The sequence below is a fragment of the Varroa jacobsoni genome, unplaced genomic scaffold, assembly GCF_002532875.2.
Source record: "Varroa jacobsoni isolate VJ856 unplaced genomic scaffold, vjacob_1.0 scaffold_1297, whole genome shotgun sequence".
Taxonomy (NCBI): Eukaryota; Metazoa; Arthropoda; class Arachnida; order Mesostigmata; family Varroidae; genus Varroa; species Varroa jacobsoni.
In genome coordinates, this window is record NW_019214199.1 from 253,192 (window position 1) to 271,885 (window position 18,694).

At 41.5% G+C, this 18,694-nt stretch overlaps 1 protein-coding gene across 1 annotated transcript in view; it reads left to right on the forward strand.

The window, feature by feature from the left end:
- The window catches only part of LOC111268526 (atrial natriuretic peptide receptor 3), a gene marked incomplete at its 3' end in the record, with an annotated part of 48,082 nt that extends 29,512 nt beyond the window's left edge, over nucleotides 1–18,570 (forward strand). Inside the window, 3 exon segments of the mRNA XM_022847561.2 lie at nucleotides 5,201–5,339; nucleotides 14,641–14,804; nucleotides 18,363–18,570. Of these exon segments, the coding sequence (XP_022703296.1) occupies nucleotides 5,204–5,339; nucleotides 14,641–14,804; nucleotides 18,363–18,570 (508 nt within the window).
- Nucleotides 18,571–18,694: the final 124 nt, after the last annotated feature.

Consider the following 18,694-nt stretch of genomic DNA (forward strand, 5'->3'; position numbering starts at 1 on the left):
GAGAAGCCCTGCTAGTCATTCGCAGTTCCCATTACTGCCGACGGGCCGACAGACCGTACCCGCAGCAGTTCTACCGTAGCGCATCAACATGGCTCGATGTAGTGTATATAAGATTTAGCGCGGAAACGGGCTGTACAGAGTCAGCTTGGCATGGTTCATTTCGAGTGAAGGAAACGAGAAGCTGGCGATGATACGGTACCGCTAACTGTTCTAGGTGCATGATCTAGCTACGAACTTCCGGTTAGGTTGATTCGGAAGTGCTACACAGAAGATACAGCCGTTGAATAGAGCAGTAGATGTGGCATAATTTCAGATGGATCGTCCTTCGACGCGAGCGCAAGTCGAACTGATTCAGGCAGGATTGACATGTTGATGTTCGAGCTGCAGACGGCAGATGTATGTCGTTGCTGCTTATGGTACCGATTCGCTAGTTGAAAAAGTTTAAAGGGCAGTCAATGCAGCTATTTGTTGGAGATCCGCTTCGAATGAAGACACATATTCGTCTAAATGTGACGGTTGGCGGACCGCGAGTATATCTTAATAGTCAATTAATCGACATGGTCTATATATAGAAGATTTAGAATTTGTCAGATTTGAACTGATGTTTGTTAGCATCGTGACACCGTTTCAATAGCCAGACACTCTAGATGAGCCCTCTTCACTCGACCGAATCCTATTTGGTGTTGTTAATTAAAACAAATCCGTTTTGTGCACAGTGGCCACACAACTAGATCATTTTTTACGATGTAAAAATCAATGCAGTACTGCTTTAGCTATTGCTACAGCCGCCATCGCTTCAGATAGCTAAATTTATTCAGTTGCAAAAACACTTTACTATGTCTAGATCCCGTGTCGAATCTTACAACTGTCTAATTTCTGCAGTGAAATACGCTGCCACTGCACCGTCGCCTGAATGCCTCTATAGAACTATTGTGATAACCCAATAATAACGGTGATATGAAAAAAATGACAGATCAATCATTGATCAAGTCTCGAACCGCGACCGTGTCTACTCATTCGCTGTCATGCGTGTCTCCCATGCTCGGTTTATCTTTAAGCGAACGAAATTCCAGTAACTGACTAAGACTATCAGGGTCGAAATATAGCATATTTTCTACGAATTTACTGCATAAAGTCAGATCTGTTATGAATAGGCAGTTTCCAAGTTAAGGCAAGCAAGTCTACAACCGTTCACCGTTAGATGTTCTGCCGCGTACCTCGAGTTCGGTCGCCTGTTTCTAGCGCTGGCCTGGATTAAGTTCACGCGGTCAATAACCGACGCCGAACACCGAGTGGAGTTCGACAAAAAAATCCTGTTAGAGCAGTTCGTGCGGGAAAAAAAAAACTGCGTAATAAGACTGCATAGCGTTTTTGTTTTTTGCCTAGAAATAATTCCATGCGAAAATTAATTATGTTGCTTTGTTCATCGTCAGCTGTCGTACAACGTATGTCATTTGTGGCTCTTGAGCTGGAGCTTCTGGCTTTCTGGCCTGCGGAACTTACAGTAACTTTATGCGTTATATACCTATGTACGTCCGTCGAGGCCCGTTACTTGGCCCTATAGCAACTTTACACTATGCGAAAAAGCAGGTAAACCTTAATAACAAACAAGTAAGTTGAACTGTAATGAAACGTAAACGTAAACGTAAAGGCGGGGAACTGCTACAACCGGTTTTGCCTGTCTATGGCAATAAGTTTCCTGCGACGGCAGACGTTTGGTGCTGCAAATCGCTTCATATGACCGATTTTCGTGGCAATGGCTAATGTTTTTAAGCGCGTCATGCTATATATTCTGACTAGTTTACTTATTAAGAGGCATATACGACGGAATTCACATAGAGCGCAAAGAATCATGTAATGATACGTAAGTTCGAACGGAAATGTAAGTAGCCTTTCGTGGCTAACTTGGAAAGCACGTAATTCTTCTATTGGTGCGAACGTGTGGGGAAAGTTTCGGAGAGATTCATTATGAATTTTAACAAGGACATACGACAGCGTAACAACACAGGAAAAATCCTTTATTACTCCGAGTTAGAGTTACCAAGACGCCGACGTTGTGTTTTTACGGTACCTGGCTTGTACGCTTAATCAACGAACAGGTGCGTCGATAATATAACCATATGTATTGCTGATAATTCGTTGAGTGGAGAATGACCATGTTTTAACTGAAAATATCCGCACTCTCATTCGTTGGGCTTGACGCCAAACCATCCCGAAGCTTTATAACGTCTGCTTAAGTGTATAGAACATATGAAGAATTACTATTTGCTCTAATGCAAGCTAAGCTACAAGCCCCTATTAATAGCAGGTTATGGAGATTAGAATTAATCGGTCGAAGTCGTTGCGTCACTTTGTCGATATTAATGAGAAATAAAACATTCTTGTCATGCATCAGTGTAAAAATAATGAGTTCTATCTGCTGGTGGCCGTCCCTCTTACTTTTCTCAAGCCAATCATAACGGTGGATATAGGTCTTCAACCCTCGTTGCACGTCGGTTCAGTTTCCACATCTAATTCCGTGCAAATAGCCCGCCTTAGAATTTGAACAAAATGGATCCTAGTCTGTGAAGCTGTGCATCGAGATAGTTTGGGAAGGTGCCCTGTGTGATCTATGGAGCTGCACCGCAACATCTGGAAGGAAATACAAAATGAGCATGACACTAGAGTATTTTAAACCAAGAACCAGAGTCAGCGCACGGGACCTCAAGTAATGGTCTGGGCTGTCTGACCTTTCGGAGTCATACGATGACGCCATTTCGTATTCACATTGAGGGTTGAGAGGCTGAGGTTCGTTTACTGGATACAACAAAAATATTTATGCGTTATCGCCGTACCAATTGTCTTACACGACCCGCTGGCTTTCTAGATTTGTTTACTTTTCTGGATACCGCTTGCCGAACATTCGAAAGAATGGGTGATGGCTTTGTGGGCTCGTAATCCACGCCGGCCGGGCGGCCGGCTGAAGCCTACCACTGTACCATTTTTAGTTACTCCTAAATAGCTTTCATTTGATTGCAATCCATCAACATTACTTAGCAGCAGGAAGTGAAATTGGGCAGAGCTCGACAAGCTGTGTTCCCGAAATTCGAAAACGTCTCTGTGGTGTTTACCTGTTGTAAAAAGGGAGCGCAGTTTTTCAGTATTGATGAAACGCGAATGAATAAGAACGCGTTGGATAATAAAGTCTGAAGACTAGGCCTATTAGGCCGTTTGTTTAGTTATTTAATCACCCCTATTGTGGCTTTGTCGATCAAAGGCTTAAGCTGCCGCTAATATCTATTTAGCGTGCATATAATAGCGTACCCCATAGAGAAGCAATACTGGAAACTAATATTGTACATATGTTTGTTTGATTGGGTCACTTAGTCGTCAGAACTTTTTTTTAATAGTTTGGTTTTTAATGTTTCTTTGTATATATATATTATGACAACTGGATCTCATCAATCCATTGAACTTAACGTCTGAAAGCAATTTACAATTACCTACACGGCATGTTTTATTTGTGGTAGCAAAACTTTGTGCTCGGTGCAGAATAAGGCATTTAGTTGCAGTGCTGAAGTAAAATCGGTTTTTCGTTGTTTTCTATCTAAAAAAACGAGTTTTCTACCTATCGGCGACTAGGAAACGCTAAAAAAGATGTCTTAGGCGGGTTAGCCGCTTAGAGAGATGGCAGAAAAAATGAAGGATAAACTGTCCCTGTGCTAATAATACGTTGCCACTTACATCCTTGTAGAACGCATTGTGGAATCATTCGAAGAATATATCTCTACCCTTCGGCTAGCACAGAATGCCAGCCCCCTATGTGCAATAAGAAAGTTCCTGTGGCCTCTCCAGATAAAATTTGAACGCTGTTGTCAAGCGTAAAATTTTTTGTATGATTTTTACTAACTTCCACGTTGCTGATGTAATGATTTGCTAGGCCTAGCAAGGGAACATCACTTCCACAATGATAGATATACTCTAGTTACCTTACAAAGTTATAAACGCGTTTCTAACCGCTTGTTAGGGGCAAAACACCCTACAAATTAGGGTCGAACATTTTGGATATCTGTTTTACACCTTTTGCCCATTTGCTGGAAGGCTGGAAGGGTTCATAATGCATACTGGAAGTAGCACATATTTTTTTTTGGCAATGTTGGGTTACCTAACTGTCGAGGAGGAGTTATTTTACCTTTCTGGGCCTGTGTGCAAACATTTGCACCAAAGAAAATTTATAATGGGATTAAGCTCGTTGCACTGCGTAGTCTACAAGACGGAGGTTCTGTGGACTAAAATAAATTTGTCTGGAGTTAAACGGCGATACCGAACGTAAAACAGATGGGTTAGAACAAGCAAAGAGAAAGTAAGGCGCAAGCTACCTATAGTAAAATGGTGTTCAGTCCTTTTGAAGTCTGTGTTGGACGCGCCGTAATTGCAATGTAAGCTAACTAGCTGGGCTCGGAATCAGTCGCTTAATACTTCACTTATTAATTAATTAAATACACAGATTAATCACTGGAAGCTGCGACGAGTAATCTTTGTGAAATTTGAGTGTGGGCAAGCTCTATGATCGGAGAGCGACATGCGATGACAAGCGTACACAAAGGGGTTTGAAAGGCGACAAAATTGCATAGAACACAAGGCCTGGCGTGTTCGCACAGAATTGATTTCTATTAGAAATAACGCACAATTGATCTATTTGTCCTTTTATTAGTATTAACAAAAACACATATTCTGTCCATTTTGAAAATACAGCCAGTCGTTTTTCGTTTGTACAGGACTCACTCGCCGCGGCAAACAGCGGTGGTGATTCTGTGTTTCTGTCACATTATTTTTATAATTTTAAGTTTACGTTAATTACGTTGAATCAAAGCAAGCATCTACGCGTGTTTTTGGCATTGTCGTGATTAAGCCATGCTTAGTTTTCCTAAACAGGCAGAAAAATGGCAATAACACTCGTTGTTCTGGCGTCGTCCACCGTCCTATCACAACCTCACAAAACTATGTTGTCAAGTATGTATACTGATCGAGTCTAAAAGGAAGGCGGCCGATTCAGAGAAGGGATCTATAATAGTAGATATACGGCAAGATTCTTTACGACACGATATCACAGAGTAAAAAGTTCGTGATTTTAATTGTGCATTCGTTGAACAGGAAGTTAACCGTTAACTAGATACACCGAAGTTAACGAATAGCTTTTGTTATTGATTCTTCGTTACAGGTGATGGACAAATATCCCAACATCCGATTCAAAATCATTCAACGCCGGGGATATGTTGCCTGCCAGACAAACAACGCTGGAAATATGGCTGCCGAAGAATACCACGGAAGCGATGGGGCTACCGCTTTTATTGGACCTGGTCGGTTTCGCTTAGCGTTTATCGTTAGCGGTGTGCGCTCGCCTTTTGCTGGCGACCTTTGGTTATTGTTATCTATTTGCTAATTGTTGATATTCGCTCGTGAATATAGTTGCAGGATAGACTGGAACTAAACTAGCACAGTTCTAACGATTGTATTATCTGATAGTCTTCGGTATATACTTCATTATTTAATCGTGTTACTGTAGAGCAACGCTTCTGACAGTCTTCCCTTCACCTGGGAAGCTGAAAAATTATCTTGCCGGCTTATCTTCTCTTACATACTGACAGTAGTCAAATTATTGAGCCATGATTTTACAATTAGTAGGCATTAACGTCAAGTTTCAGATAGCGCCAAGTACTCCATTCTAACGATATATCATACGGTGTAGTCTTTTTGCCCCATAACAATGCCTGCCCTCTTCCATATGGAACGTTTAGGATGCCCGCAGTAATGATGAACAATATGGGCAATCTGGTATAACTGTTTACTTCGGGTGTTAGAAGACAGGCGTTACTCTGAATAATTGCAAACAGCTCAGCCAGCAAGATAGGGTCGTTCATGTGAAAACAATTACTCAGTGAACGCAATTGAACAAGGGACTAGATAATAGTAGAAAAAACATGTAAGGAAGATAGAGTTTGTTCGAACAGCTGGCAAAAGAACAGAAGAAGATTTTCGCAGAATGGTGATGTGCTTAAAGAGCAAAAGTAGGTCGTAACACAGCGAACATTGCATATTTCTGCTCTTAGTCGCTTCTATAGTTTGTTGGCAACAATGTTTGCCAAAACTACGGACAAATCGCTATCTAATGGCATGGTCGTGCGATGGATTAAAGAGCATTACTCGGCACCCGTACCTCTGAACAATAATATGCCACCATGGGAGGCTTTTCTTGTAAGCGCGTTTTCTGCGTAACTAGTTACATGGGAAAACAAAAACGTTCATTTGCGGTTAGAATTTCGTGGTATACAATACAAAGTTTAAGGATTTGCTGAAATCAAATGCGATCTATATTTAATACAGCGTTTGACACCATTGATCTTTCTCCGCATCAGTTACAATAGAGAAACTAGCTAGAGAAAACGTGCGGAGGATACGAAAAATGATAGGATTATATTAATTCGCCTATAAATGTGAATAGGCTTGGAAGTTTTATAAAGCTTAAGTATTACTATTTGATCGCACGCTACTGATTGTAGAAGGTCCTGACCTTTACGTGGTGCCACACCCAAGCAGACAGAATCAGCCTAACAGGCCACATATGCACCGTATATACGTACCTAAAATCCCTTGATTTTGCATCGGTTCATTTGTCAGGCAGTGGTGGACCTAGTCTTCCAACACTGCCAGTCATGGTCAGCGTCCCCCTATAGAGTGTATTATTATTATAATTAGTAAGAGTAGATCTAAATTATCAGTGGTAATCTTATTTGTCAACCCTCACCTCTGCATTATTTTGGCACGTTATGCCACACAAACGTTTCGTTGTTTTACGATCGCTACACGATCATCGATACACTCATGGGCATATAGCTGGGGTAGGAGACGAAGCCGATGGCAACTTAGCGAACTCAATTGGACCGATTCGACCAGCTCCGAAAGAAAGGTTTACTCTCAGTTTATTCTCTCAAACGCAGAAACCAGATTTCATACTCCTGGAGATTATCTAGAGAAATAGCTCTGAGTACAGTAAGTTAATACAGTTGCCTTTTGCCAAAGACAATTTGGCTACAAGAGAGTGAGACGGCAGTTAGCTTTGGACGCATCGTTTACGTATAGGAGCGTATCTAAAAATTATTATTAAGCAGAATTCAACAATATTTTTATAATGTATCTAATAATAATAATAATAATAGTGATAATATTTTATCTATTAACTGCATCAAAAGCCATTATTTTTAAAAAAGATATTGTGCAAGACATAGGCGTTTAGTTGACCGGCTGGACTCGTTAGCAATCCCCCCATGACCCGTTTAGTTTACACGTTTCTTCAATACAGACTCAGTGTTGTTTAATTTTTCTCGATCTGTATTAGTAGGACAGATGGCGCTGTTTGCGTTCTCGGTTTGTCTTGGACAATTCAGATAGTTTCTTTCATATGGTCACAACTAAATAGCCTTGTCTACGCTTTTGCCATTTCGGTGGAGTTTTGCTATGACGGTGGACGTCTTGACGAAAGACGACCGTCCCATTTGTGAAGTGGTACACACTTATTCAGAAAGCAGCTCGGCTCGAGCCCTATTTTCAGGCTATCAAGGTTAATTGATTTCGTACCATCTCGGGACGCGAGACGCTCGATTAGACAGACCGTGGTACATTACCTAAGTTAAAATTGTTTGCTATTTAGTTTTAAGCTACTTATGCACAGGTAGATATTGTATCTGAGCTTATTTAGTACATTTATTCTCTCTGAAGCTCAGACGATTAATATGCAATGGCTCGTTGGTTGTAAGACAGCAAGGACGCGTGTGACAAAATGAGGAATCGTTACTACTTTTTGACCCTGCGATATATTGAAGGCTAAAAGTTGTTTAGGCTTGAAAGGTTCAGCATAGCTGAACCAACCAGGAAAACAACTAGACAAGTGAACTCGCGGTTTCCTAACGCTACGTAAGATTGTTTAGGGGTAACGAAGCGGAAAACTGGGCGTAACCCTGATCATCAGAAATTTCCAGTAAGTTCAACCCGTTTGCCATTATCCAACGAGATAGCTAAACATTTATAATAATAATAATACTGCCGATGACCCTGTACCCACCTGTTGTTAAGAAGAGGGTAGCTCCGGGGCTTTTAAGATCGTGAAGGTAAGTGAACAATAAGCTCCTGATAGAACTTGTGTAATCAGATTGCTTAAGTGCAGTATTATTAATTCATATCTTACGTAGCACGTATTTGGCGTAGCGTCTGTCCGACAACGGTGAAGGGGCAGGTTGTGCAGAGAATATATCCATCTATAATTGGGGCATCTAGACGTATGGTTGGCTTCATTTTAACGTACTAAACCAAAAACCTTGTTACCACTGCTTGTTGGGCGTAGAACGATGAGACCAAATTTTAGTCTATACAATGAAAGTTACTATATGGAAGAGGAGATACTTCTTGGCCGCATGATGGCAGTAAAACTAGCTAGGTTTCTATTGCTTCAATGTTAGCTCCGCGAATTCACTATGACTGCGTGGCCATTCTTACAGTTTTTTGATCTGTGCACGATCTCTGCACGTCAGCATAACTATTCTGTCGTGCCTAAAGCAATTGTTTTCTTTGCATGTACGTGTCTTATTTAATTTGAAAGCGAACGGGTCAAAGAAAGACATGCGACTTCGACATTTTCAGTGTCTCAATTCAAATAAGTTAGGAACGGCGTCTGGGTGGCTAACATGCATCCCTTTGAGCGCTTTGTCATGACAACCATGAAAGTGGCCATCGCTGGTCCAAATTGCCTTTGCGTTGCTAAATAATTACCATAGCAGGCAGTTAGTTATTTTGCTATTTTATACGTCTGTCGAAGAAACTCTAGATAAATCCGGCAAGACAACCCCCGCTAGATTTTCTAGTAGGAGCAAGTACTTGATGCCGAATGTTCGTATAGTAAAAATAGTCGAAAGCGTTAAAATGTAGATAACACAAAGGCAAATAAATGAACTGTGAAGACGGCAGTTGTCATTCCCTACGAAAGCCCAAATGCCGCCAGGCCCGAAGGGCTGTCTTTGTTAGTGTTGTCCATTATGGCGTTCTTGTTGTTGTATTGGCGTTTCTTGTTGCTGTTGTTTTCATGGCTGCACCCAAGGTACATTTCTCTTTAGCTTCGTCAGACGCATGGGATTATATCGTCGCTGTTTTATTGGTCGAGGCGATACTTAAGCAGGGCACAGCCGCAAAATTAGATGCTGATATAGAGAAATCGCATCGAGTTCTGCCCTGACTACCCCCTCTAAGACCCCCAAAAGTCTTCCCTTCCGCAAAACCATTGTCGATCTGAAGACTTTTAGGATGACCGTCTTTTGATCTCTTTTTCCCTTCGTCTCTGTCGGGATGTAAGCTGCCACACTTAGATGCTCCGGTCAGAGTTGGCGGTATATACAGAATATTCGAGGCTGCTAGTATTTCGAAGATGCTGTTAAGTGCTTCGATTATGCCGGCCAGTTCGAGCTGTCCTTTTGCTCTCGCCCTCAATGATTGGTTCTCCCTTCAGTATAATGGTTCAAGTGCAAATGGCTGTAGTGAAGTAAGCCATCCCTATTCACTCACATTGACCTTGCGGCTTCGTATGGTTCGAGGCTATTCCTCAAGTTTCGAAGTGGGCATGGTGTTATCTGGGCCATGAATGCATCTTACTGATAATCGAATGCACTTCGTGGACCCCATAAGAAATCGCGCTTTGCCGCGGTCAGTAAGCTGCTTAAATACGATAACTATAGTTCAGTGTTGCTTTAGTATTGCCTACCTCATTTAAATTTATATGATTCGTCGTGCGCGGGCTTTTTCCTGACGGCTCGTCATTTTCAATACTCGTTGGATGATAGCTGGAATGTTTAGATAGAGAACTTGTTTACATGTTTAATGAGACTATTATTTGTCGAATATGACATCGGTAATTTACTGTTGTGATGGTTGATCTGAAGTTACGACAGCTAATATGCCCCTAAAATATAATGTAATAACATGTTTAATGTATAGCCATCTATCTACTGTGACAGAAATGGTCTAATACGAAATGCGCCGTCGTTAACAATGTGTTAGATGAATGAACTGCTTTCATACATCGATAACTTCCCGTTACATTTCTTATCATGTCGTTTACTTATAGGTAAACACTTTAAAGTTCAAGCAAATGTCATGGACTAGATGTAAACAATATAGCGCTTCTGTTCATTGAAAGCGGCCATACACGTTCCGCCTCTCGTACCCAGCTGATTGCTATTCAGTGATCAGTGATCGAGGATACGATTAGGACTGCGTACAATCGCATAACGCTTTCCATGCAGCATTGACAATATCGAAACAATTCAAGATGGTGGCCAGACGAGGTTACGTTATACAACTTCATGTCGACGTATTATCTGAACCATTAAGCACCATCACATATCGCTGTATACCAACGCGTTTCGAGAAACTTTTCAGTCCATGGGATCGTTTGAGGTCGCGTTAGCTCTGGCTCATAGTCCTTTGGCAATGTACCTTTGGTAGGTTTTCGGTAAACGCAAGCCCTGCCGATGCCACATTAATCCCGGAACTATCAGGCTCTTCATTACCGCAAAAAATCTACGTGCTCGTCAGTCGCCAGATAAATTAATAAGGGCCAGAGGAAACATACAAATATAACAAATTTAAATATAGCCTCGGCATCGGTAGACATGTTCAAATTAACGAACACGAAATGCCATGCAACGTATGACTGATCTGTTACGTGCAACTGTTTCGTATAATGTTGTGCTAAGAGATAAAATTTAATTATTTAGCCACCATATTACTTTTACGCCCAGCTTTATTTCGTGCAGAAAGACATGCTCCTTTCACAAAGTATTTATCCACAATCTGTCCTACTAATGCTGATATCCACTTAAGTGGGGCAAGTCAATGATTCGTCTAGCGCTACGTTATCTAACTTTGTTAGCCCGTATAGATTTGCGTGTCTATCAGTGTCGTACACTTATGCTGTGCCAGATATCGGCCCAAAAGCAAGCGATCACGGAAATCCCCAATCGAATGTTGAAGAGTGCTTACGATATTATCAAGCAAGGCCGTTTTTGCGAATTAGCGACCCCTAATCAATAGGCGATTAACGATAACGGGAGAAGACCTCTCACTGAATATACGCGAAGTGGCACACGGAAGAAACACGTTTGCGCTACTTGAAACTAGTTAAAGTTGCACAGTGAGCCTTGCGAATGAAGGTTAGAGGAGATTTCGCGTCCGGTTGCCCAATCGGAAAACGAAAGTTATGTTTTTTTTACATAACGGTGGGTTACTACAATCGTTAGGAAAAAAACGTATTTTTTGTACTCTGAAATACAAAGGTCAACTGTTTTCGAAGGCACTTGCAAGCTTTCCTGTTCCATGTCCTCGTACTGCTACGTCCTAATTCCTCCTATTCAGGACCGGACCATCAAACTTGCCGCATGCTAAACAACGATTAGAATAGTTTCGAATGACTAATTACTGTAATTAGTCTCGCTCGATCGGTGAATTCTGAAGCCAGAGCTTAATAGAATTTTTTTTTTATTTAATCAGCAATGCACCGAGTAAGCATTCGGATTATTAGACACATTGAGTTCCGTTTCCTTACTGTAGAACACCTATTAAAAAGACCTACTATATTTATCAAACTGTAGTAAGTAGCCGAACGCTTATAACATCCATGCTAGATGCAGTCGTATACATGGATCAATCACTGATCGCTGCGTCCACATACAAAGTTTGCTGGTGCCAAGAAGTCTTATGAGAGGGTGTTTTCGTCGTTTCTAGGTGACAAAAAAGCCTAGTGACTCTGCTACAAGACCAGAGATTCTCGAGCTTAAACACATTGAACATATTGCCACCATTCGTGCGTATCCTTTTTGCCAATGATAGCTTCTTCGAGCCGAGAGGGAAACGCTAGTGGCAATAAACGTAGCGATTGAGGGAGCCCTGGGGGGCACACTGTAAAAGATCGCTTCACGAATTCGGTTCATATTGAAGTCTAGAGGATTGGCTGGTCGACGGAGACGAATGAAGTGTGTTACCTTGATATGCTACGCCCAGCTGCAGGTCTGTCGATTGTAAAGTGTGTACGCATCGCGGAATATAAAATTTTTCGTTGTTTTGGAAGAGGAGCTAATCCAAATGATCCCCTTTACTTTCATTCATTTTTCGTTTCTTTTTTGCACAATACGGGAAAAGCAGGACCAGCATGTGTTGAAGTGTCGCAAGAATTCGCACCGCATGTAGGATCAAAAAATCCTCGATGTAATTTCGGGAAGTATAAATGTTTTATGAATGGGCCAATTGCCCGGTCTGTCTCAATAATTACTCTTTGTTGCTAATTACCTATATTGCATAGCTTCTTATATAATTATTTGAAGGCAGATTAGTGATGTGGGCAACACTTTGATTTAGTATTGGAGGAGCATTTAGAAAGGCAATGCAACTGTTCCAAGCTGGAAAGCTGTCATTTTAGCACGGAGGTGACAACATATAGATCGCTTTTGTTATTTGACCAAAGCAAACAATAATAATTATCAGAAGCCGTCTGAGGGAAGCTGTCAAGGAGATATGAGGAAAAGTTTCGATGGAGGGAGTTCCTGCCTTTTTACTAAACAATACACGATATTGCCTTTATCTGATTTCCTCTAGTTCCTGCTCTGCTATGGTACCAACGCTGACAAATTTTATCGACAAGTTTTTTTTATTGAAAAATTGTGCTTTCGGACCGCACATTCTGAACACTTACTTTAGCACTGAGGCACCTCTGTCGCTAGAAGGCTAAATAATACAGTTATCGTCCGTATCAAACGGCACGTTACGTAAAATAAAAGGCCCCATAAAAGTGAGTAATTTTAAACAATTATTCTTATATAGTTACATATCTTTTTCGCAACCTGTTTTGGAAAACGTGTACTTACGACGTGTCAAACTTCAATTAGTCGATTCTTCACTCTTCAATTATAGAACGCGAAATAATTACGTACCGCTAGCAGTCGGGATCTAGTTGATAAGCCTGCATACGTAAATCGTACCTTTGTAGAGCAATATTGAACACATCTCGTACCGGCATCATTTGGCCAGCCGATTCCGGTCGGGCTCGATTTAAAGTAGCAGACTACTCGAGGACAGCCACACAATGTTTCGTTATAGCAGCGACTCGCTGCCAAGTGACCGAAATCTTTTGCTCCCATTTCCACACAGGTACAACTGGTAAGGTGATCACGACCTCGTTATGTCTACGAACCATATTTAAGTACGCATATGAGATAATAGAGAAACCATACTTTAATAGTAACACTGACATTGAGAAATAACGTTTACGCGGTGCCAAATTGGCTCAAGTTCCTATACTCTATTCTTTAAAATCTACACGTGGACTAACGACTCGTTTACTGGTCGTTTGAGTCTGCTTGAAGGTCACGTCCTCTCAAAAAAAAAACCTCACAAGGGAAAATATATCAAAACGTTTGAGTACTTTTCTGTTGGAACGGTGTACCCCTTTTAAACCGGACATAGCGGCACAAATGGTGCTGCTGCCATGACATCCATTTAGTTATTAGAAAACATCGTGAAGCTAGGGTATTGAGTAGGAAAATCGGGATTAGTAGACACGCTAATTCAGAACGTCGTTTCTGCTTATCGATATAGTTAGCTTAAAATCGCATTAAAAAAAAACGCGCTGTGCGCTGTAGAAAGTCGGCAAGACCGCGTACGAAATATTCATGTTTGGCTCATGATTTATGTCGTCGTACGATAGAAGGAACCAGGTTACCTTCTGGAAGGGGCTACTGTGAAAATAATTTCCCTCGTATATTGTTCTAAGTCCAATAATTGACGAATAGGGTCTGTAGCATAATTGTCAAAATTTTGAAAAAAAAACGTCATATAACGAAAGCAAGATCTTCACGTTCGAACGGGTGAGATTTCGTTATTCTACTATATATCGTATTCATATAGTACATGATATGGTAAGGAGAGTTTAGTGTCTGTTTAAACATGCGCTTGTCCTATGACATTTGACTGGTTGTTGTAAAGGATAGGACTATTTAAACACGTACCAAGAATGCTAAGTTTATCACAGACTCGGATTTCAATATAGTTTACACTCCAGTTCCGTCGCTCTGCCACATGTGGCAGGGTCGAGATGCCTCTAGCATTCATTCTTAGAGTACCGAATGAAAACCCGAGCATTCAGAGTCCAGGGTTTAGCGGGTCAGAGTCGCACAATGCGAGACGACTGTTTTTACTAGCGGTGAAACCCGACCTGCGTGAACCTTTAACCCGTTCAAGAAAAGGTTGTAGAAATTAGGTCGTCATTATTTTACACTTACCACATACAATCGAGCAAGAATAAAAACGTTGCCTTGAACTGTGCCTAGTTTTCAGAGTTGAGATAATTCGCTAAAAAAAAAAAGGACCAGGAACAGCTTTTTATAGGTAAATAGGCTTTGATAAGAGCCTCAGCTAAGTTCAGCTTAGGATTAGCATTTGGGCTCGAGTTGATCTATGTGATGGACCCTACAGCACAAACTGCCATTGTTAGTTTGCTCTTCTCCATAGATGATGATGATATGTAAATTTGTATTTGGGTTCGGTTTTTTCGGAGGGTCTCTGTAGGTTGTTCAGCGGCTGTCGATATAGTTGGTCGTTTAGCATCGTATTGGAATATTCCAGTCTGTACAGCAGCGGGTGTGAGCGCCCAATTTGAGGATCGGTCCGTATATTCGACCTTGTTAAGACTTGCACTCACGATAAACACTCTTGGGGACGCAATCACTCACGTAAGTTTCAAACACATTGCAAATGTATGATATGCACGTCTATTTAAGATAGGCTTTATTGATACGTGGCTAAAACATGACACTTCTGTAACAAAGCAACGAAAACTGGAAATAGTTTTATTGAGCGATTTGGTAAGCAAAGTATTTCGCTATACAAGCATCAACAGCTTTATCTAATTTTACCACTTGAGATATGCCTAGAACATCACCGGAGCTCCTTAGATTTGATTCTAGTTATTGTTCCTTTACTATGAGTTACTGTCAACACCATCCAATATCTCTATATACGAACACATAAGTTTATGAACCGCCAAAATTCAAACTTCGTATGCTAAACTGCTAGAATTTCAATGGTGCTGGGGCGAGAGAAATAATAAGAGTTGTAGGGATTTACCATTAAGCGCGTTGTCGATATATGCCGTGACAACGCTAAATACGTCTTGGAATGTATCCAGACGGCTTGACTACCTACAGTAAAATGCGGACGGTATTATTGATAGGTTAAAGGTTAAGAGGAGGAAACTTGTGGAATGCTTCTATTTTCGGGCTATGTCCTGGTTAACTTTGGGTATAAGCTCTCTCAAGAACGGTGTTATGAACGCATTCTGTGATTTAGTTACCCATGTGCTAATGTCGAGAAGCTGTCGTTTTCGCTTGAGGGTACCATTGAGGGTGTCCATCAATAAACTAGGCTGTCGTAGAGCTTGAGTGAAAACAACGTAACAAAATATGAAAGTGTATCGATATAGAAGCACGTCTTGTTTTTCGTCATTCCATCTCCCGGGACTGCGCCTGGTCGTGGAAAGTATACGAAGCTAGCTGATATCATGTAGACACCTGCGTCAACGTGGCGCATCACGCAAGGAGTCCACGATCTATCTACATGCACTAAGCATCTTTAATGGTGCCAAACTATTTGATTACTGCCGACTTAAAGCATGATTCTTCTTCAGTCCCATTCTCCTTATGCTATGACTGAACACAAGCGAATATCTGTGCTCATAATAGGTTTGATAGACGAAAAATAGAACGCCCGTTGGTGTACCGTAGACAAAAGTCGTCCGATACTTAGTGTATAACGTCTGATGACGTAAAACAGGTCGCTGCTCGGCTGGCTTTGGGAATAAATCGACAGATGTCGATCGAAAGCGGAGGTAAACCTGTAACCGTCTAGGCCCAGGCCTTTTCCTCGGTGCTTCGTGTATGTCCATGATAGCTTAGTCCATAACGTTTCCGCCTCGGAACAGCTTGTGGTGTAAGGAGCTAGCCGTCTGATGGAACACCTTACGGGTAACACCGGACGCAAAATTTGACACATAAAGTTACGGGCTTTTTGGAGATACTTACGCTGTTATACCTCATGTGCGTATCGCGTTTTGAAAGGAAGAACGTGCATGCGTGATCACTAATATCATGATGATTAATACATCGATGAACAATCCGAGGCCTGCTACACTGTTCAAGCAGAGCGGGTGAGCCTGGTTTAGGGACGAGCTTAATTAATGAGCTCTATAAGTAGCTATACCCTGGTTGAATTTTTCGAGAGGATGGCACTAGCTTCGAACCGAACCGACCCGCGGTATTAAAACTGCTCGTATTGAAACGACGACTGTGGAGTCCAGAAAGTTTGCGAGAATAAACATATACTATATGACATACGCGACTCGGCTGGAAGGAAACTCGTTTTAGTATTGCTCAGATCCGTGACGCGGTCGACCGTATTGAATGTACAGAGTGTCCCTATTAGTTTCTGCAGGAAAATAGGCTCAGACTCTATTGCAAGTGGACTACATTTGCTACATTCTACTATCTTCGTAGCCCGAGGCTGGCAGGTCGTGTTTTATAGCTTGTAGACTGTCTGCAAATCGACACGTGTCTTCGATAAAATAATGTCCTCTTGCTTAATCACTATCGAATCTCCGTAGCATAGAGATACGGAAATTCGATAAACTATACAACATATCGGTATTTATACTTTACAGCACGAACGCATAAAGCCGATCATACCGACGATAAGAGCTTCGCAAATGACAATGTATTTCTTGTCACTACCTTATCATGCATTAATTGCACGTTATGCTACAGCCATGATATTCGTCAGATGACGGATACGGATACACGCGGTCGTCGGTGCCATCGATTCGATATTTAGCTAGCCCCATGCTCTAATCCTTTTGGATAGTGATCTTTCTTTGTACAGCCAATTCTAGATTAGCCCCCAGTGAATGCTCAATATCATATGGTTAATCGTGCTTGGTTCCTGTAAACCCAAAAGCCAAACTTTTTTTTTGCCGCTAGTTGACTAAGTATAATATCGAGCAGCAAATGACGAAGTCCCGGCTTCATTTGCAAATTCCTCCTTTCTCTGATTCATCAACAAGTCTTTCGTCACCCTGCCTCGAAGAGTAACTAACTTATCCGTATGTAAATTTCATGGGGTCGCTATGTTGACTAGATAAATTGTTATCTATGAACTGTGCTTGATTACTTCGCGGCTCTACTTCTCATTGGCTAGCGCTGCTGCTGGAACCGTTGTTAACAATTCTACTGACTCTTTAACGGAACTCTGCCTTTCCTCTGCGTTAGTCATGCGTTTTACCTTATTAAGCTTTCACACTAGCATACCATCGACTGGCTGGCATCCGTAGGCGTTAAGGCTGAAAGGAGAGCCCTGTTCTATAGTGGCTATGGTTGACTCTTTGTTAATGATATGGTGGATGAGGTTCGAAAAGAGAGAAGAAAGAGGACGACCGCTACGTCAGTTATGCTGTCAGGCAGCAAATATGAAAAGGCAAAGCGAAACAGGCCAAATCTCCGACCAAACGTGCTCTAAACGTGCCAAAAGTGAGCTTCTCACGAAACCTCTAACACGAAAACAACGCGACTGAACACAAGTAGTAAGTTTTGGTTACTGTCGGCTGTGAACCCTTTTGCCTTGGAGCGTTCAGATGGCTGCTACTGCTGTAATGCGAAGAAGTAACCGCAAAAGAGGTCAGCGAGATTCCGCTCAGACCGAATAGTGTAGATTCTAGCTGATCAGACTGTCGTATCGCAATTAACAGACGGACAATAATATAAATGGAGAAACAATAGAGCAGAGTGAAGGACACACATCGACGTACACGGAAAGAGGATCCAGGCGGAGCGGGTACAATTACATAACTGATTATAAGTGTGAACGCAACAATAATAAGAAGGCTGACAAAGCATGTCCCATATATTCTATAAGTATTTAAAAAAATTCAAACCGCTTGTTTCTACAAAACCAGCAAAGGCAGGTTGATAGAGCGTTTATGGCATTTTGCTTAATGACTGCAATACTAACTGCAATCTATTTGGTTTTGATGGCTAGCCAAAAATTATTAATACTATTTTTAACCGTTTAGAGCTTAACAATAAACACATTCAGAAATGACAGAAATTAAATTCCGATTTTAATAGGTTTAGCAGCGTAGAGGTACCGGCGTCGTTAAACGGTAACAAATACTTACCAAACAAGGAATCCCTATTCCATTCACGTATATTTGTCGTGCGTGACGTATATATTTGTTTCTACAGGTCCTCAAGCTTTTTGACTGGCACCACGTGGTCATTCTGAGCGATTCCTCACAAACGTTTTTTCGACAACTACACAAAGCGTTATCACCTATTATGCGAAACTTTCAGCGGGAGGGGTACGAGCTTACCCGATTTAACCGTGAATTCGAATCGAAGAAACAGCCCAACTACACTAATCTACTGCTTGAGGGACGCGCACATGGAAGAAGTAAGCGAACGTATTACAAAATATATTGATACACAATATTATAATAGATGGGTAAGTAGTGGCTATGTATTAGTAGAGAAAGTAGAGACGGTGTCGCGATTAGCAAAACTAGGCTTTGGACTCA